The 21683-nt window shown below is 45.8% G+C and overlaps 1 protein-coding gene across 1 annotated transcript in view; it reads right to left on the bottom strand.

Annotated features, from left to right (window-relative positions):
• slc38a11 (solute carrier family 38 member 11) overlaps positions 1-13925 on the bottom strand; it is a 135453-nt gene extending 121528 nt beyond the window's left edge. Inside the window, exons 1-2 of the mRNA XM_070873645.1 lie at positions 13869-13925; positions 13334-13457 (exon numbers count right to left, since the gene is read on the bottom strand). Coding sequence (XP_070729746.1) covers positions 13334-13457; positions 13869-13925 — 181 coding nt within the window. The remainder of the gene's footprint in view (positions 1-13333; positions 13458-13868) is intronic.
• Between the last annotated feature and the right edge of the window lie 7758 nt (positions 13926-21683).

The raw sequence follows: 21683 nt of genomic DNA, 5'->3' as shown, positions 1-21683 counted from the left end.
AAGCATCCACCACCACCAGGAACATTTTACCGAGAAACGGGCCCGCATAGTCGACATGGATCCTTGACCATGGTCTGGAGGGCCAGGACCACAAACTTAGTGGTGCCTCTCTGGGCGTGTTGCTCAACTGAGCACATATGCTGCATTGCCGTACACAGGACTCATTGTCAGAGTCGATACCGGGCCACCACACATGGGATCTGGCTATCGCTTTCATCATTACTATACCCAGATGTGTGCTATGGAGATCCGAGATGAACGTCTCCTTGCCCTTGTTTGGTAGCATCACGTGGTTACCCCACAACAGGCAGTCTGCCTGAATGGACAGCTCGTCCTTTCGCCACTGGAACAGCTTGATTGGCTCTTGCATTTCAACGGGGATGCTGGCCCAGCTCCCATGCAGTACACAGTTTTTTTACTCGGGACAGCAGAGGATCTTGGCTGGTCCAAGTCCTAATCTGGCGGGACGTGACAGGTGATTTATCATTTTCAAACACTTCCATGACCATCAACAAGTCTGCGGGCTGAGCCACCATCAACAAGTTTGCAGGCTGCGCCATTTCCACCTCCGTGGTGGGCAATGGTAGCCGACTGAGAGCATCCGCACAGTTCTCGGTGCCTGGCCTGTGGCGGATGGTATAGTTATACGCTGATAGCGTGAGTGCCCACCTTTGTATGCGGGTTGAGGCATTAGTATTTATCCCCTTGTTTTCAACGAACAGGGTGTGAGGGGCTTGCGATCGGTTTCCAGCTCAAATTTGAGGCCAAACAGGTACTGATGTTCTTTACCCCGAACACACACGCTCATGCCTCTTTTTCAATCATGCTGTAGGCACTCTCGTCCTTAGACAAGCTCCTGGAAGCATAGGTGACAGGTTGCAACTTCTCCGTAACGTTAGCTTGTTGTAATACACAACCGACTCCATACAACGACGCTAGCACAAGTCTTTTACACGGGTTCTACAATACAAGCAGCTTGTTGGAGCATAAAATGTTTCTGGCTTTCTCAAAAGCAATTACTTGGTTTGTTTTTTTCCCCCATACCCAGTTCTCACTTTTGCGCAATAACACATGCAGGGGCTCTAAAAGGGTGCTTAACCCTGGTAGGAAGTTACCAAAATAGTTGAGGAGTCCCAGGAACGACCGCAGCTCCGTGATGTTCTGTGGCCTGGGCACGTTCCTGATAGACGCCAAGACAGAGGCTGTGGGCCGAATGCCGTCCACCGCAATCTTTCTCCCCAAAAACTCCACTTCTGTTGCCATGAAGATGCATTTTGACCTCTTCAGCCGCAGCCCTACGTGATCCAGTTGCTGGAGGACCTCCTCCAGATTTTGTAGGTGCTCGCCGGTGTCCCGACCCGTGACCAATATGTTGTCCTGAAAGACCACCGTGTGTGGTACCGACTTGAGTAGGCTCTCCATGCTTCTCTGGAAGATTGCTGCAGCCGACCGAATTTCAAACGGGCATCTGTTGTAGCTGAACAGTCCTTTGTGCGTGTTGATGCAGGCGAGGCCCTTTGAAGACTCCTCCAGTGCCTGCGTCATGTAGGCCAAAGTCAGGTCGAGCTTGGTGAACGTCTTGCCTCCTGCCAGCGTCGCAAATAGGTCGTCTGCCTTAGGTAGCAGGTATTGGTCCTGTAGTGAGAAACGATTAATAGTTACTTTATAATCGCCACAAATCCTGACCGTGCCATCACTTTTGAGTACTGGAACAATCGGGCTGGCCTACTCACTGAAGTCCACTGGGAAGATGATGCCTTCGCGTTGCAGTCTGTCCAGCTCGGTTTCCACTCTCTCCCTCATCATATGAGGTACCGCTCGAGCGGTGAATGGGTCGTACCTCTGGGACCAAGTGAATACTCACCTTCGCCCCGGAAAAGTTCCTTAAGATGCTCCAGAACCAGTGTACACAGCTCCTCATACGAAATATCTGTGGGTTTCACCGGAGCCAGAAGATTATTCATGAGACTGTAGGTCGGTGCCACGCAGACTGTGAAGAGGACCGCTCTCCTTTTTGCAGCGCTTCCTTCTCCATCCAGCTCGTTGGCTACAAAGTAAGGGGTCTAGCTGTTCGACATAGGCTTCCCAGTCTTCACCCTCTGAGAACTTCTCCAGGATGCCCACAATTTGCTGCATCTTTGCATTGGATTCGTATTCTTGTCGCCAGTTATTGTGTTCCTAACACAGCTGAGGCTGCACACAGGGAGGTTAAAGTAACAGTGACCTCAGTCTTTAATAAGACACTCCAGAATGAGGAACAGGTCTTAGGGGCCGGCTTATATACAGTGCTCCCAAGGGATGCTGGGATGAGCTCCCTGGTGGCGGAACATGGGAGTGCGTGCTTTACAGATACACAACACATACCACCTAAGCTCTCTTACTCTTGCTGGACCTCTGATGCCAAGCCAGTGGGAGTGGAGCACGGAATCCTTCCCCAGAGTGTGACAAAACTTAGAATATGAAAATAAAATTGACAGCAGATGATTTTTAAATGAAATTTCCAGCATTCAGCCTGGTGTCCCTCCGGGGGTGATGCTTATTATATTTGAGTGAAATTAATGCATTAGATGAACAATGTGTTGGTGTGACACTCATACCTGCCTAATTTGTTAGTTTCAATGAGACTAATGCACTGTCAAATGTCTTGCACTACACTAGTACTTGCACTAAAAAAACCTTTAGACATCAATTTTGTAATGGATGTGCTTTGCTGCGGACATTAGTGCCCATTACTGTACATTTGTCATGAGCTTTAACATAAGACCATAAGAAATAGGAGCAGGAGTACATCATTTGGGCCCTCAAGCCTGCTCCGCCATTCGATAAGATTATGACTGATCTGATCTTGGCCTCAACTCCATTTCCCTGCCCGTTCTCCATAACCCTTGATTCCCTTATCATTCATAAAATATGTCTATCTCCACCTGAAATATATTCAATGCCTCAGCCTCCACAACTCTCTGGGTAGAGAATTCCAAAGATTCACGATCCTCTGAGAAAATAAATTCCTCGTCATTTCCGTTTTAAAGGGGCGGCCCCTTATTCTAAGATGATGTCCCCAAGTTTTAGTTTCCCCTATGAGTGCAAGTATCCTCTCTGCATATACCTTGTCGAGCCCTCTCATTATCTTATATGTTTCAATAAGATCACCTCTCATTCTCCTGAACTCAAAAGTGTATAGGCCCAACCTTCTCAATCTATCTTCATAAGTCAACCACCTCATCTCCGGAATCAACCTAGTGAACCTTCTCTGAACACCCTCCAATGCAAGTATATCCTTCCTTAAATACATTTTGGCTGACATCCTTCGATTCTGATATTTCCAATATTTGATTTTGATTTCTAAGGACACATACGGGGAAAAATGTGGGTCGTTTGCGCTTCCTGTTAGCGTCCCCGGGGGTACTAACGGGGCACAAATGATTTTTCGCCTGGGCTTGGCGCCACTCTGACTTACACCAGTGGAACTGGAAGGGCACCTCTCAAGTGCTTTTACAGGCACAAGCCACTCACCATGCCTCTTTTAATAACCCCATCCCCTTATTTAGGAAGGGGTCTGTGTCTTTCTCCATAGGCATATGGGAGTGCTGCTCTGGTGCACTTCCACTGATCCAGATGTGAGCACGCTTGACTCCCTTATCGTTCAAAAATCTGTCTATCTCCACCTTAAATAATATTAAATGACCCAGCCTCCACAGCTCTCTGGGGTAGAGAATTCCAAAGATTCACGATCCTCTGAGATGTGAGCACCGCATTGCAGCCCAAAGCATGGTATATTTAGTCTTTCAAAAAGTATTTGATAACATTCCATAAAAGAGATTTGTTGCAAAGAATAAGGATCATGTTATTAAAAGATAAAGTAACTGCATGGATAGAGAAATGGTTGAAGGATAGAAATCAGCAAATGGATGTACCTACACTGGAAAATGTAGCTCATGAGATGTGTTCCAGAAATCTACCACTAGGTGGGGATTCTTAAACTGCATGTAACCATATCAATAAAATCACAAAAGTACTGTGAAGCAATGGCACAGGCAGGGTTTTTTTCAGGGGGTGTTTGGATATGAGCTTGCCGGAACAAAGAAAATGACTTTAGGAGGTCTATAATTCAAATGGAAATTTCTCAAGAGTCGTGTCGAAACATTAATACATCCATTACTCAAACAATTCAAATAAAGCAAATGAAAAGAAAAAAGTCTTGTCATATAAAAAAACCCACAAAGTGCAAGAACTGGTTATGTGTCACTCGTCTATGAGTAACTTTGCTACTATTCACAGAACTATCCTGGTGAACATTTAAAAGTGTAAACCCAACTGATCGGTTTTCACTAGTAAAATTGTGGAATGGACTAGATCTGGAAGAACATACATTGGCCTAGAAATTCATTATTGCCCCGTTTGGGGGCGGTAACATCCAGGAGGTGGGAAACATTGCGCCAGGTGCGGAAGTCTCACCCCGCTAGCTAAATTCGGGTTACTGCCCCTGGAAAGAGTACTAAATCAACCGCTCCACTGCTTTAAACAGAAGAGCCCAAGCTGCATATTCTGCCAAAGATGAAGCCATCTACCTGGACCACTGGGGAGCCGGGGTGCCACACGATCAGCCCGGAACTCAAGCAGAATGCTGGGCTGAGCTATCGCGGCACCAGCCCCGTGAACAAATCACGGCCAGAGCGACAATGAAAAGGATATATTTTTTTTCACAGCAGCCGGCCACCTCCCCTTTAATTTTCACCCCGGTAGCAGCCGGCCATCCAGTATGCGTTCCCCTGAAGCAGTCGCTGTTATAGCCCCACACTGCTTCAGGGGGCGAAACCCAATTTAGGGGCCGAGGCACATGAAATCGGGGCACGATGCCGTAGTGCCGTGCCAAACTCCCGCCGAATTTAGCTGGAGTTGTTAGCGGCGCCTCGCCGCTCATTTGTGCTCCAGTAGCCCCCCATTGTTTCTGAGCACCCCATTCTATCAAGTGATCTAAGGCACATTCTTTCGAAAAATGGAGTGGTCCGAATACACAAAAAACATATACATCTCAAGAGATGTTTGAATAGTGACCCCACCTTCCCCCTGCCCCCTCCCCCACCCCCTGCTCCCGCTCCCGTCCTGCTCCCCAATCTATGTGTGAAGTTGGCCCTAGTACAGGCATAATGGATGATGGACAACATGGCCTCCTTCGGTCCTGAATTTTGTTTTTACAGTCTGCTAATTCAAGTAGTTTTTATGCTGGAAAAAGATGAATTATTCATGTGTTTGAACTAAGTAATTACAATATAACAAAACAGAAGGGTTTTTTTGCATGCTTTTAATTCAAATTCACAGATAATTCAATTTAAGTAACTTTGAATTAAAAGGAATAACTTGTATCTGTAATATTATTTTCATTTGACTTCAAATTGGGAGTGTGCCCAGTGGCCAATATAACTTGCTTATGTAACCTACTTAACAAAATTGCCTGCATTGCAGAGTGGGAGAGCATTTGCGCTTTACAAAAGAATGCTGAAGTGGGCAGGAACGACTGCTTACAACTCAAGTATACATTTGAGAAAATCCAATATAATTATGACTTGAAAAGCCTTCTGAGTAAGACAGAAATTTATAGCTGTAAGTCAAGATACAAGATTGAACGTTGGTTTATTTAGTAATTGTAACTTTCCATTTTGAGAAGGGAGCACTGTGAGGGAGTTATTACATAGTTAAAACAAAATGTTAAATACTGCAGATACGAAATCAGGAATAAAAACAGAAAATGCTGAAATCTATCTCCAGGTCAGGCAGCATCTCTTGCCCTTCATCAGAACCCCAAATATTATATATTTATCTCTCCACCCCTTATTGTCAGCTTTTGCCATTCCGTATCCAAGTCATCAAGGACTGAAAACAATCTGCTCTCAGACCTATTCTAGTGAAAGGCTTACAACAATGTAACAAAGGCTGGTTCAGTACTCTTCCCCACATTTATTGAGGTCCTGTTGGATTTTGTTTTGCTTACAACCATTATAAGTAGGCAAGATGAATTTAAATAAGTCAGAGACAGGATCAACTCAAGGAGGCATCGAAGAAGTATTGCCAAGCAGAGGCACAATTAGCAACAAAATTAGTTTATAAGGGAAGAAAGAGGAACTCTCAGGAACTGGGGCAGGCCTTCCTTCTTGGGCAGTCCCTTGAAGTCGAGGATGACTTGCTTCCACACTAATATGAGTTTTCAGGTGACTGATGAGTCCAAAGTGGGACCTACAGTCTCTGTCACAGGTGCGGCAGATGGTGGTGGGACGGGTGGGTGGGGTGCTTGGGTTGTCGTGCGTTCCTTCCACTGGGGAAAGCAGTGCAGGTATAACTCATGACAAAAAAAATAATTAGGATGGGGCAAGTGACATGTCTCTTTCTTCTCTCTTCAGTGTCCATGTCATTTACAATGGCACTTACAAACTCCCAATTGTCTAGCCTTTGGTCCTCCATTCAGCACAATATGTCTGCAGCTACCGTTCTGCTCTAGCACACCCTCACCACCACCTTTGATGCCCTTGTCCCCAGTAAAGCACTTACTCTCTTCCACCCTGGTTGCTCTCCTTGGTACAGCCCCCATCTTTGCTCCCTTAAGTCCAAATGATGTAGATTTGAATGTTTATGGCGGACAATTACTTTAGCCATTCATCGCCAGATCTGGCTGGACCACATCAAGCACTATCAGACCCTACTTTCCTCCCTCAGCTTTTTTTCTCCAACCATTTCCAAAAGCCCTGTCCCCAGCCTGCACCTTCAAGTGCAAAGAGCTCATAGATCTCGTTATCACTAAGATTGAAACCATCTGTTCAGTTGCCTCTGTGGCATCCCACCCTTCCTCTTGTCCACCAAGAACTTCTCCCAAGTGCCCCCACCCCCAACACCCTCGCCCTGAACTCACATATTTCTCTAGTTTCTCCTAACTCCCTTAATGCACCCCTCAGAGTTCTCCTTGCCCATGAAACCCACCTCCTGCTCTCTCAACCCTATTCCCACTTAGGCTGACCACCTAACTTCTCTTTGTGGAACCCATACTAAGTGATACTGTAAATGGTTGCTTGTCCTCAGGTACTGCCCCTTCCCTTTCAAATCTACCATCATCATCCCCTTCCTCAAAAAACCCAACCATGACATATCTGTGACATCCCCTTCCATTCCAAAGTCCTTGAATGTGTTGTCGCCTCCCAAATTCGTGCCCATCTTTCCCGCAACTCCATATTTGAATCTCTCCAATTAGGTTTCCGACCCTGTCACAGCACTGAAACAGCCCTAATTAAAGTAATAAATTACATCTTATGTAACTGTGAACATGGTGAATTATCCCTCCTCATTCTTTTCAACCCATCTGCAGTCTTTGACAGGGCTGCTCATATCATTCTCCTCTGCTTTTCAGCTGAGTGCACCTAAGAATATTTTATTACGTTAAAGGTGCTACATAAATGCAAGTTGTTGCTTTGTCACAAAGTTAAGGATAGAACATTACCAGCAAAAGGTACTGATGGAGATAAAGTTAAAGTGCAAATGGTTGTAGATAGGTGCAAATAGACACTGTACTCATGCAAAGGTAATGTTAAGAAGGATAAAGGAATGGGTATAAAAGAGAATAGGAAGCTGTTGCAATTTACACTATACACCATGAAAACAAATAGAATGTATTGGAGTTCATATCACCCTGTCTCAATCCGCACTGCACTTATGTTTTACGGCAAAGCTCACATAGGAGTGTAATGTGTGGTGAACCCTCACAGATCACTTTAACAATATATGAACAGAGGGGAGATAGGATTTCAAAGGTATTGGGCCTCAAGAGGTTGTAGGGATGCACAAACCAGCTGGTGTGTATAATATTAATCATGTGTTTATTATGATTGGCATCAAACATGAACATACCTGTATATACTGTGCACGTTTCATGTATTGACAATTCAATACCTAATGGCTGTGTCTATACACATCACCGCGGGCAGCTAGCTCAGCAGCCATCTTCCACTGACGTCCATTGTCACTTTCTACCAGTCTCCATCACCTGTTTGCTCCTATCTTCTTTTTGTTAACATTAGCATTACAGAGCAGAAAATAACTTTTATTGTGCATGCCCAACTTCGAATGTGCTATTTTCCTAAATTCTTACACTTTGGTTTTAACTTAATAAAAGTGTCTGAAAGAAAGTTCAAATGTATGTGTAGCTACAATCTATAATCTACGAAGTAGCATTCTATAGACAGAGCTAAGCGATCCTACAACCAACAGATCAGATCAAAGTTCTGCAGTCCGTCCATATCTAGTGGCGAATGGTGGTGGACAATTAAGCAACTAACGGGAGGAGGAGGCTCCATGAACATCTCCATCCTGAATGATTGTGGAGCTCAGCATAATAATGCAAAAGACAAGGCTGAAGCATTCTCAACCACCTTCAGCCAGAAATGCTGAGTGGATAATCTTTCTTGGCCACCTACAATACTGGCATCTACCAGACAATGTGGAAAACTGCCCAAGTAAGTCCTGGCTACAAAAAGCAGGACAAATCCAACCTGTCCACTTACAGCCCTATCAGCCTACTTACTCTCATTCATCAGCAAAATGATGGAAGGAGTTGTCAACAATTCTATAAAGTAGCACTTATTCACCAACAACTTAGTCACTTATGCTCAATTTGGGTTCCACTGGAGCCACTCAGCACCAAACCATCTTTCAGCTTTGGTCCAAACATTAACACAAGAGCTGAATTCTAGAGGTGGAGGTGAGAGTGACTGCCATTGACATTAAGGCAACATTCGACTGACCAAGGAGCCCTAGTAAAATTGAAGTCAATGGGGATCGGGGAAAACTCTCCAGTGGCTGGAGTAATACCCGGCACAAAGAAAGATGATGGTTGTTGTTGGAAACCAATCTCAGCCCCAAGATATCGCTGCAGGATTTTCTTAGGGCAGCATCCTAGGCCCAACTATCTTCAGCTGCTTCATCAATGATGTTCATTGATGATTTCCCTTCAAAATTCTTCAGTCATTGAAGCAAGACCGGACCAACATCCAAGCTTGGGCTGATAAATGGCACGTAACATTCACATAATTGCCAGGCAATGACCATCTCCAACAAGGGAGAACCACCCTTTGATATTCAACGCCATTACCGTCATAAATTCCCTCACCATCAGCATCCTGGGGATCACCATTGATCAGAAATTCAATTGGACCAGCCACATAAATTACTAGAGCAGGTCAGAGGTGGGGTATTTGTGATGAATGGCTCACCTCCTGACTCCATAAAGCCTCTCTAGCACCTATAAGGCAAAAATCAGGAGTGTGATGGAATTAATCTTCCCTTGCCTGGATGGGGGCAGCAGCAACATCACTTGAGCAGCTTGACACCATCCAGGACAAAGCAATCAGTTTGATTGGCACCCCATCCACAAAGTCTAAATATCCACTCCCTCCACCACTGGCATATCATGACTGTGGTGTGTACTATCTATCTACAAGATGCACTGCAGCAAGTCGCCAAGGCTTCTTTGGCAGTCTGCCTGGAATGACAAGGACAGCAGGTGCATGGGAACACAACTGCCTTCGAGTTCCTCGCCAAATCACAAACCATCCCGATGTGGCCATATATTGCCATTCCTTCATTGTGACTGGGTCAAAATCCTGGAACTCCCTACTTAACAACATTGCGCCATGTCACCTTTGGTTCTCTTTCCTCATGTTGTCTCTGGTTCTTTGCCAATCACATTAAATCTGTGTCCTCTGGTTACTGACCCTTCTGCCACTGGCAACAGTTTCACCTTATTTACTCTATCAAAACCTTTCATGATTTTGAACATCTCTATTAAATCTTCTCTTATCTTATCTTTCTCTGCTCTAAGGAGAACAAACCCTTTCTCCAACCTCTCCACATAACTGAAGTCCCTCATCCCTGGTACCACTTTAGTAAATCTCTTCTGCAACTTCTTCAAGCCTTTACATCCTTCCTAAAGTATGGTGCCCAGAATTGAACACAACACTTCAGCTGAGGCCTAACCAGTGATTTATAAAGGTTTAGCATAATGTCATTGCTTTTGTACTCTATACCTCTATTAATAAAGCCAAGGATACCATATGCTTTTTAAACAGCCTTCTCAACTTGTCCTGCCACCGAAGATTGGAGTATATACACCCCCAGGTCACTTACTCTTGCACCCCCTTTGAAATTGTATCATTTAGTTCACAGAATCATAGAATGGTTACAGCACAGAAGGCGCACATTAAGCCCATTGAGCCCGTTCCAACTCTCATCTCGTCCCACTCCCTCGCCCTTTCCCTGTAGCTCTGCAATTATTTTTCCTTCAGATACTTATCCAACTCCCTTTTGAAAGATAAAATTGAGTCTGCCTCCACCAGCCTTTCAGGCAGTGCATTCCAGATCTTAACCACTCGCTGTGTAGAAATGTTTTTTCTTACGTCACCTTTGATTCTTTTGCCAATCACCTTGGGCTCAATTTTCCCCAATGCCCTTTTTTGGCGTGTTTGAAGAGTTACGCCGTTTTTTTTTGGGCCCGACTACATTAAAAAAAAATAGTTGAAAGTTTCCCTGTTTTAACTTGTGAATGTGGCCCGGCGCACATTGTCCTTAAGTTCTATGGGTGGAGCCTAAGATATGCGCCAAAATGATTGGGTTGCCAGGGTAACGAGGGACACACTGCAGGCTGAGGCTGGAAAGTGAAACATACAAGACATTCTGGCCAGCTCACAGCAACCTGCACAAGCACATTGCAAAGACCCCCTTCCCCCATCGCCGGTGCTCAATGTCGCTCCTAGCCCGGGACGAAAGGCCTCCTTCCCCCTGGAGCTGGTGCCACTCCTAGCCCAGACCGAAAGGCCTCCCTGCCGGAGCTGGTGGCGCTCCTAGCCCAGGCTGAAAGGCCTCCCCCACAGAGCCAGTACTGCTCCTAGCCCAGGTATCAAGGGTGGACAGACCAAACCAAAAGCCCCAGATTAAAATTAATTCAAGATTGAAGACAAAAAGATTGTTACAGTACTCTAGAACCCATAAGTAAAAGAGGTTATAATTACCCACTCTCTCTCCCTCTCTGCCGCTGCTGTCCTGGCTGTGGAACTGGATGTTCTGCGTTGATTCTCTTACCTGCGTTGATTTTGTTAACTGCCCAGAAAGTTTTTCAGAGCGGACACATACACTGTCTTAAGCAAAATCGTAGTTGGCCAAACTTGCATAAGTTACGCCCCCAATGAGGTAAGAAAATCGTAGCCTAAAAAAAACTAACCGAAGTGAATTACGTTGGCATAGAAACTTTGGGGAAACTTGGAGATTTTAATTTACTCCAAAAAAACGGTGCACGCCAAAAAAGCGCCGCAGATAATTGGGAAAATTGAGCCCCTTAAATCTGTGTCCTCTGGTTCTTGACCCTTCTGTCAATGGAAACAGTTTCTCTCTATCTGCCCTGTTTAGACCCCTCATGATTTTGAACACCTATCAAATCTCCTTTCAATCTTCTCTGCTCCAAGGAGAACATCCCCAGCTTCTCCAGTCTATCAATGTAACTGAAGTCCCTCATTTCTGAAATCATTCTCACAAATCTTTTTGCACCTTCTCTAAGGCCTTCACATCCTTCCTAACATGTGGTGCCCAGAATTGGACACAGTACTCCAGTTGGGGCCGAACCAGTGTTTTATTCAGGTTCATCACAATTTCCACACTTTTGTATTCAATACATATATTTATGAAGCCCAGGATCCCGTAAGCCTTTTTAACTGCTTTCTCAACCTGCCCTGCCATCTTCAACAATTTATGCACATACATCCCAGGGCTCTCTGTTCATGCACCCCCTTTCGGATTGTACCATTTTGTTTATATGTTCGCTCCTCATTCTTACTACCAAACTGCATCACTTCACACTTTTCTGCATTACATGTCATCTGCCACGTGTCTGCCCATTTCACCAGCCTGTCTATGTCTTCCTGAAGTTTATCACTCTCCTCCTCACTGTTCATTATACTTCCAAGTTGTGTTATCTGCAAATTTTGAAATTGTACACCAAAGTCCAAGTCATTTATATCAAGAAAAGCAGAGGTCCTATAACCAACATCTGGGGAACACCACTGTATACCTTCGTCCAGTCTGAAAAACAACTGTTCACCACTACTCTCTGTTTCCTGTCACTTAGCCAATTTCGTATCCAGGCAGCCACAGTCCCTTTTATTCCATGGGCTATAATTTTGCTGGAAAGTCTATTATGTGGCATGTTGTCAAATGCCATTTGGAAATCCATGTACACCACATCAACCGCATTACCCTCACCAACCCTCTCTGTTAACTCATCAAAAAACTCAATCAAGTTGGTTAAACACGATTTGCCTTTAATAAATCTGTGCTGGCTTTCCTTAATTAATCCGCCCCTATCCAGGTAACTGTTAATTTTGTCCCTGATTACTGCAAGCTTCCCCACTCCCGAGGTTAAACTGACTGGCCTGTAGTTGCTGGGTTTATCTTTACACCCTTTTTTGAACAATGGTGTAACATTTGCAATTCTCCAGTCCTCTGGTACCACCCCGGTTCATATTGGCTCTCCTCATTATTCCTACCAATATGTATCACTTCACATTTAATCCACCTCTTATCGACCCATTTCACCAGTCTTTCCAGGTGCTCCTGAGATCTGTTACTATCCTTCTCATTGTTAATTACATTTCCGAGTTTCGTCTCATCCGCAAATTTGAAATTATGCCCTGTATACCCAAGTTTGGTTCATGAATATAATATAAAAAGAGCCGTGATCCTATTACCAACCCCTGGGGAACACCACTGTATACTGCGGTGTGAAAAACAACGATTCACCACTAATCTCTGCTTTCTATCCCCCAGAAAATGTTGTATCCATGCTGCCAGTGCCTCTTATTCCCATTGTCTTTAATTCTGCTCACAAGTCTATTATATGATACTTTGTCAAACGCCTTCTGTACTGCAAGATTCTATGATTCGATAAAATGTCGATCACCATTGTTTATATTAGGAAGCTATGGCAAAATTACTCTTACCGAATATTCATTCTATGCCATAGGTGCCTGTTGTTAATCTTTATTAGATCTCTGACAGAATCACATGACTTCTGTCTCTTCGCATCAATCTACTTAAACGTTTTCAACCACTCATTTCAAAGCAGTTCGCTTTTAAAAACACAAGCTCTAAATTATTGATTTGGGAATTTCTGAGGCATTGTTTTTCTGAGCATCAAACTTGAATTCTGGTGCCGATGACTCACTCCAGGCAAAGCTATGATGGGCTCGCTATTGGCTGATTGGCTTTTCATTACTGTAAAGCTAAAATAAACAGAAAGTGCGTTTACCAATGATCCCAGAGCCGATGATGGAGTTTATTACATTGAAGCTGGCTGATGAAAGATTGCTTTTCTCTCCTTCCGCGGCGTTCTCATTCAAAACCAACGCTTTTTTATCATCCACGTCGACCACCTGCAAAAAAATCGATGCGCAAAATTCATCAATAACAGAAAGATAAAATCATGAATTCCATTTATTTCAGTTCCGACACATCCTTTATTCACGTTTTAACCAACCACAAACAAACCAGTATTGCAGACTTTCGAGAAAAGAGCAGGCGAACACTGGCATTTTAATTCTCTGCTGAGGCTGTTCAACAACTGTTATATTTTATATTTTACACATTGCTTTACATTTTATTTTTCTCTGAAGTCTGGATTAATAGTTGTGAAAATATTTAGTTCTGCGCTAATAGAGTAAGTTTTTTCTCCGCAAACTTCTATTTCATGGATCTTAATGCAGCACCACTGTTAAATATAACAGTATTGGTTTAGCAGATATACTAACATGGGAGTGTGTTTAAAATAGCAGTGCTCCCCTTACCTCGTCAAAGGTTTCCTGCATCTCATGACTTTCATCTCCCATGTTGAGTGCCTCCATGAAAAAAAATGCTGTCGTTTTTAGTTTACAGTGTTGTGAAACTGAAGCTACCGTACCAACGGCTGTGCTCTAGGCTTTTAGTGGATGCTCAGAGGAAAGCCTTCTTCGGAAATACAGCTCCTCCCTCACCCGCCCCCTCTAAACGGACCCTGCCATCCGGACACATATGAGGGACACAATATAAAACTTCCTACTTCACTATTCCAAGAAAGCGAACAGTACGATTTTACCCTTTCACAACTTAGTATCTAAGATTATTCTCTGGTAACAATTTCTCTTTTAAACGCAGAATTAGCCCCCACTATGATGTAACAACACTGATAACGAACTTGACCCACCCACCTTCCGCCTGTGTAGATAGCTCTGCTGGACACATTTCATATTTTCCACCCAAATTTAATTATTTTGAAGTTTACACCGTTAAATGTACTATATTTTGGAGTTGGACAATTTTCTTCCCAGTATCAGGAGCCGTTTCTACATTGTTAATGTAAAGCTGGTCATAACTGTCATGTATTCAACCAGCATTGTAACCCATGTATAAACTGACCTAAGTTGTACACCGTGAGAACACTGACCACTAGGTGGGAGACACTCCTAACCTGGACCTTCAGGTATAAAAGGGGAAGCTCCACCCACCTTCATCACTTGAGTGCTAAGGAATAAAGGACAGGTCACAGACAGACCTTCTCTCAAGCATGGGCCTCGTGTGCATTTATACTGTGTAGTAAGGACGTATCAATGGCGACAAGAAACTGGGATCTAAACCACACGAGCATGGCCACTAGCAGAACAGACGAGAGGTACTGTGTTAAGGAATGGTTGGGACAGAGATTCAACATTGTTAAAGCAGCACACAGTTCTCCAGGCAGACAAGGGCAGTCAGGCATGCCCCAACATGTAGTCGAACCCAGAGGGGGAGTTCGACAAAGACAATGGCAAGCTGAACAGCAATTCACGCCATTGCAAGGGACAATGCGGCCAGTAATGGGGCCATCAATACCTGTTAATGGTGCACTCAAGGACAATAACAGGGGCACTCAGGGATGATCGACTGGCAAGGGACCTTTTATTTCAAACCGCAACTCATGCTGGAGGCGTGGAGGCATACATTCAGCCGGAGTTTGCAGAGATGAGCAAAATACCTGCAGAAATTGCAGAAATGGACACTGGTGGAAATCGCTGGAAGCTGAAGTTCAGCGAGTTCATGTGGAGCACGTATACAGTTCATACACCAGGACGCCACTGATAATGATGAAAGTGCTCCTCAATGGCATCCCAGTATCAATGGAGTTAGACACGGGTGCCAGCCAGTCCCTGATGGGTATCAAACAGTTCGAAAAGTTGTGGGCATCCAAGGCCAGGAGGCCAAAATTATCGGCGATTGACGCACAGCTACGGACTTACACAAAGCAGATCATTCCGGTGCTAGGCAGCGCGTGTCCCACAGCGGTAGTCGTGACCCACAAAGATTTGGAGAACAGGTTGCCACTCTGGATTGTCCCAGGGGACGGTCCCGCACTACTGGGGAGGAGTTGGCTTGCTGTCATAAACTGGAAATGGGGCGATGTCAATGCAATTTCTTCTGTGGAGCGAGTATCATGCTCACAGGTCCTGGACAAATTTGACTCATTATTTCAACCCGGCATTGGCACTTTCATGGGGGCCAAGGTAGTGATTCACATAAACCCGACGCCAGACCAGTACACCACAAGGCCAGAGCAGTGCCGTACGTGATGCAGGAAAAGAGAGAAGGCGAATTGGACCGTCTGTTGAGGGAAGGCATCATCTCGTCAGTCGAATTCAGTGACTGGGCGAGCCCGATTGCGGTGCTCAAGGCGGATGGGTCAGTCAGGATATGTGGCGATTACAAGGCCACCATCAATCGGGTGTCACTCCAAGACCAGTACCCGCTACCGAGAGCGGAGGACCTCTTTGCGACGCTATCCGGTGGCAAACTTTTTTCAAAATTGGACCTGACCTCAGCTTACATGACCCAGGAGCTGGTGAGTGAGTCGAAGAAGCTGACCACCATCACGACACACAAGGGGTTGTTTGAGTACAACAGATGTCCGTTCGGGATTCGCTCGGCTGCCGCGATCTTCCAACGAAATATGGAAAGCCTCCTCAAGTCGATTCCAGGGACGGTGGTTTTTCAGGACGACATCCTCATTACGGGTTACGATACTGAAGAACACCTCCACAACCTGGAGGAGGTGCTACGCAGACTGGACCGGGTAGGTCTGCGACTGAAAAAGGCGAAGTGCGTCTTCCTAGCTCCAGAGATAGAATTACTGGGGATGATGGTAGCAGCAGACGGGATCAGCCCTACTGCATCCAAGACGGAAGCGATTCAGAGAGCACCAGACCCCGTAACACGACGGAGCTGCGTTCGTTCCTAGGGCTCCTGAACTATTTTGGTAACTTTCTTCCCAAATTGAGCACGCTGCTAGAGCCGCTACACGTGCTCCTACGCAAAGGTCGTGAATGGGTCTGGGGGGACAGCCAGGAAAGGGCTTTTAATAGAGCACGCAAATTGTTATGTTCCAACAATCTGTTAACACTATATGACCCATGTAAGAAACTTGTGTTAACGTGCGATGCGTCGTCCTATGGAGCCGGGTGTGTGTTGCAGCATGTCAATGCCAAGGGTCAGTTACAGCCGGTAGCTTATGCCTCCAGGAGTCAGTCCCAGGCAGAAAGGGGCGATGGGATGGTAGAAAAGGAGGCGCTCACATGTGTATATGCAGTAAAGAAAATGCACCAGTACCTGTTTGGCAGGAAATTTGAGCTGGAGACAGATCACAACCCCTAACGTCCCTTTTGGCCGACAACAAGGCCATAAATGCAAACGCATCGGCCCACATACAGAGGTGGGCACTCACGTTAGCTGCCTATGACTACACAATTCAGCACAGACCAGGCACCGAAAACTGCGCCGATGCACTCAGCAGGCTCCCACTAGCCACCACTGAGGGGGCTACCGAGCATGGTGCTGAGATGGTCATGGCTGTTGAAGCTTTCGGAAGCGAAGGCTCACCCGTGACAGCCCGTCAGATTAAAGTCTGGACAAATAGAGACCCGCTATTGTCTCGAGTCAAGAAATGTGTCCTGAATGGGGACTGGGCAGCCACGTACAGGGCATGCCTGAGAAATTTAAACCATTTCACAGGCGCAAGGATGAACTCTCGATTCAGGCCGATTGCCTACTGTGGGGAAACCGCGTAGTCATGCCCCAGATGGGCAGAGAGGTGTTCATCAGAGAACTCCACAATGGGCAGCCGAGCATTGTCACGATGAAGGCAATTGCCAGGTCACACGTTTGGTGGCCAGGGATAGACGCAGATCTGGAACTTTGTGTTCGCAGGTGCAACACGTGTGTCCAGCTGGACCATGTGCCCAGGGAAGCCCCCCTTAGCCCCTGGCCATGGCCCGCCAAGCCTTGGTCACGCATCCATGTGGACTACGCAGGTCCTTTCATGGGGAAAATGTTTTTGGTTGTAGTAGACACCTACTCCAAATGGATCGAGTGTGACATTTTAAATTCAAGCACATCCTCTGCCACGGTAGAAAGTCTACGGGCAATGTTCGCCGCCCACGGTCTACCGGACATCTTGGTCAGCGACAATGGCCCGTGCTTCACAAGCACTGAATTCCAGGACTTCATGGCAGGCAATGGAATTAACCATGTTAGAATGGCACCGTTCAAGCCGGCATCAAACGGCCAGGCAGAACGAGCAGTGCAGATAATCAAACAGGGGATGCTCAGATTCCAAGGGGGTTCCCTACAAACCCGCTTATCACGCCTCCTGTTGGCCTATAGATCCCGACCACACTCGCTCACAGGGGTTCCACCCGCAGAGCTACTATGAAAAGGACGCTCAAAACCCGATTATCCCTTATATACCCCACCATGAAAGAAATTGCCGAGAGCAAGCAATATCACTACCATGACAGGAATGCGTGGGCGCGATGTATTGATGTAAATGATCCTGTTTTTGTCCTCAACTACGCTGCAGGGCCCAAATGGCTCGCAGGCACTGTGGTTGCCAAAGAGGGAAATAGGATTCTAGTAGTTAAACTTACCAATGGACAAATCTGCCGCAAACATGTGGATCAAACAAAAAGGAGGTTCAGCAACCCCATAGAAGAAGCAGAGGAAGAACACGATATAGAGTTCACTCCACCACAGGTGACCGAACACCGGAATCAAAGGGAGGAGAGCCCAGTCACTGTGGGCAGTCCAGACAGGCCTGAGGCACTGCAAACAGCAGACACTCAGGCCAGCACCCAACAACCGGAGCCCCAACTCAGGCGCTCTACAAGGGAGCATAAACCATCAGAGAGACTCAACCTGTGATCCCAAAAAGACTTTGCGGGGGAGGTGATGTCATGTATTCAACCAGCATTGTAACCCATGTATAAACTGACCTAAGTTGTACACTGTGAGAACACTGACCACTAGGTGGGAGACACTCCTAACCTGGACCTTCAGGTATAAAAGGAGAAGCTCCACCCACCTTCATCACTTGAGTGCTAAGGAATAAAGGACAGGTCACAGACTGACCTTCTCTCAAGCATGGGCCTCGTGTGCATTTATACTGTGTAGTAAGGACATATCAATAACGTTGTAATTATTTCTTATTTATTACAATTAGAATGGGAAGCTACATACGAAGTTAACCACGATGTGCTGACTAGTATGCAGGACCTCCCCCTGCACAGCTCCATGAGATTTCTGGCCACCAGAATATCAGCAAGCTGTCAGTGAAGCCAAGCAGACAGCCACCACACTATTTTCAACAATAAATCACTTGGAAAGAGTGGTAGGTTAAGTGTCACATATCTGAAACACAAGCACCAAATCAATTTAAACTGTCAGCATTCATACACTCATAGGCAGTTCCTCAGAATGGAGGAAGAATTACTTCCACTCTAAAAGTGAGTTCTCAGGTGACTGAACAGTCCAATACTGGAATTACAGTCTCTGTCACAAGTAGGACAGAGAGTCATTGGAGGAAAGGGTGGGTGGGGAGTCTGGTTTATTGCACGCTCCTTCCCGTGCCTGCGCTTGTTTTCTGCAGGCTCTCGGCGATGAGACTCAAGGTGCTCAGCGCCCCCCCGAATGCTCTTCCTCCACTTAGGGCGGTCTTTGGACAGGGACTCTCAGGTGCCGGTGGGGATGTTGCACTTTATCAAGGAGGCTTTGAAGGTGCCCTTGAAAGGTTTCCTCTGCCCACCTGGGGCTCACTTGCCGTGTAGGAGTTCCGAGTAGAGTGCTTGCTTTGGGAATCTTGTGTTGGGCATGCAAACAATGTAGCCTGCCCAACGCAGCTGGTCGAGTGTGGTCAGTGCTTTGATGCTGAGGTTGTTGGCCTGATCGAGAACACTGACGTTGGTGCATCTATCCTCTCAGAGGATTTGCATGATCTTTCGGAAACATTGTTGATGGTATTTCTCCAGCGATTTGAGGTGTCTACTGCATATGGTCCATGTCTCTGGGCCATACAGGAGGGCGGATATCACTACAGCCCTGGAGACCATAAGCTTGGTGCCAGATTTGAGGGCCTGATCTGCGAACACTCTTTTCCTCAGGTGGCCAAAGGCTGTGCTGGCGCACTGGAGGCAGTGTTGAACCTCGTCGTCGATGTCTGCCCTTCCTGATAATAGGCTCCTGAGGTATGGAAAGTGATCCACGTTGTTCAAGACCACGCCGTGGATCTTGATGACCTGGCGGGGGGCAGTGCTGTGTGGCGGGGTTAGGTTGCTGGAGGACCTTTGTCTTATGGATGTTTAATGTAAGGCCCATGCTTTCGTACGCCTCATTGAAGATGTTGATGATGGCTTGGAGTTCAGCTTCTGAATGTGATCAGACGCAAGCGTCGTCCGCGTACTGTAGTTCGATGACAGAGGATAAGATCTCGCCTAGAGGCAACAAAGGTTGAACAGTTTGAACAGGTTCCTACTAGTTCCACTCCAGCATAAACTGGCAGCATTCATACATCTAGACATCTATAAGATAACTTACATAACATTTAATTTGAAAATTATGCTGAGTATTTAATTATTATTGGTTAACGTATAGCAGACACCTAAAGTAAGATTGTCACAGATGGTATTTGAAGAACTGAGTATGAAAGTGTAGGGCAAAATAATTTGGTCATATTTGGCAGATATGGTTAGCTGTGGCACTATTTAAAAGGTATCCAGAATTACTGCCTAGTGCACCTATCTTTTTGCATTGCTGTTACTGATGCTAATCTTTCATCGGCATTTCACCTCGAGCTCCTTATTCCATCTGTATGCTGAAGTCTTTCGTTATGTAAAGTTATGGAGCATGCAGTAGACGGCACTTAATTTTGGAAACTTTTGGAGTTGTTTAAATTTGATCAACATTTGAGATGCTGCTTCAACGTCTGAATGCAATATTTCATAATAATCCTGGTTGTAGCAAGAGCTTTCTTGTGCATCTGCTTTGTTTCTGCCCATGGTATATGTTATGTATTTGACCCTTGGCAACCTGTATCACACCACCACCAGAGGGCCTACCTATTGGAGTCCCAAGGGATCCTAGCATCCCTTGGGAGCACGGTATATAAGCAGGCCACCCACTCGGTACCTGCACTCTGGAGTCTAATTAAAGGAGCTCAGGTCACACTTACTCATTGCTTACAGTACTCAGTTTCATCCTTTATTAGGAGCATAATAATTGGCGATGAGGTAACGAACAACCGAGCGAAAATACAAGGAACAGTTGGTATCCTGGAGAAGTTCTCAGAAGGGCATGATTGGGAGGCCTTCCTGAAGAGACTCGACCAATACTTCGTGGCCACCGAGCTGGAAGGGGTCGAGAACACTGCCAAACGAAGGGCAATCCTCCTTACCGTCTGTGGGGCAACAATCTATGGCCTCATGAAGAATCTTCCAGCTCCGGTAAAACCAACAACCAAATCCTATGAAGAATTGTGTACGCTGATCCGGGAGTACCTAAATCCTAGCAAAGCATCTTGATGGCGAGGTATCGGTTCTACACGGTCGGAGGGCCAGGAAGTGGCGAGCTATGTTGCCGAACTAAGGCGCCTTGCAAATATTGCGAATTTGATGGATTCCTTGAACAAATGCTGAGAGACTTTTTCGTGCTTGGCATTGGCCATGAGGTAATGCTTCGCAAACTATTGACTGTTGAAACACCGAATCTGAGCAAAGCCATAACGATAACCCAGGCATTTATGTCCACCAGCAATAACACCAAACAAATTTTGCAGCATAAAGAGGTTTCGGCTAGTATTGTGCACAAACTAACATCGTTTTTGAGCAAGATTATACATGGCAGAATGTACATGCCGGCAGCTGCATGACCTCAGATGACCCAGAGTCCGCCCTCAATCGTTAACACTTTGTTGGCATTATGGAGGTGATCATTGGGTCCTTCAATGCAGCTTCAAGCACTATGTGTACAATGGCTGCAGAACAATGGGACACCTTCAGCAAATGTGCAGACGAGCTGCAAACCCTACAAGCCACCACGTTGCAGAGGAAGATCGATCCACAGTGGATCAGGCTGAACTAGAGACTCAAACCGAGGAGGCAGAAGTGTACGGGGTACACACCTTCACCACAAAATGTCCACCAATAATGTTAAAAGTTGAACTGAACGGAATTCCAGTATCCATGGAACTGGACACGGGTGCGAGTCAGTCTATAATGAGCAAAAAGGCCTTCGACAGGCTGTGGTGCAACAAGGCACACAGGACCAAG

This window comes from Pristiophorus japonicus, chromosome 3 (assembly GCF_044704955.1).
Source record: "Pristiophorus japonicus isolate sPriJap1 chromosome 3, sPriJap1.hap1, whole genome shotgun sequence".
NCBI classification, from domain to species: domain Eukaryota; kingdom Metazoa; phylum Chordata; class Chondrichthyes; family Pristiophoridae; genus Pristiophorus; species Pristiophorus japonicus.
Note: the sequence above shows the minus strand (reverse complement) of the source record. Positions and strands in the feature narration are given on the sequence as shown.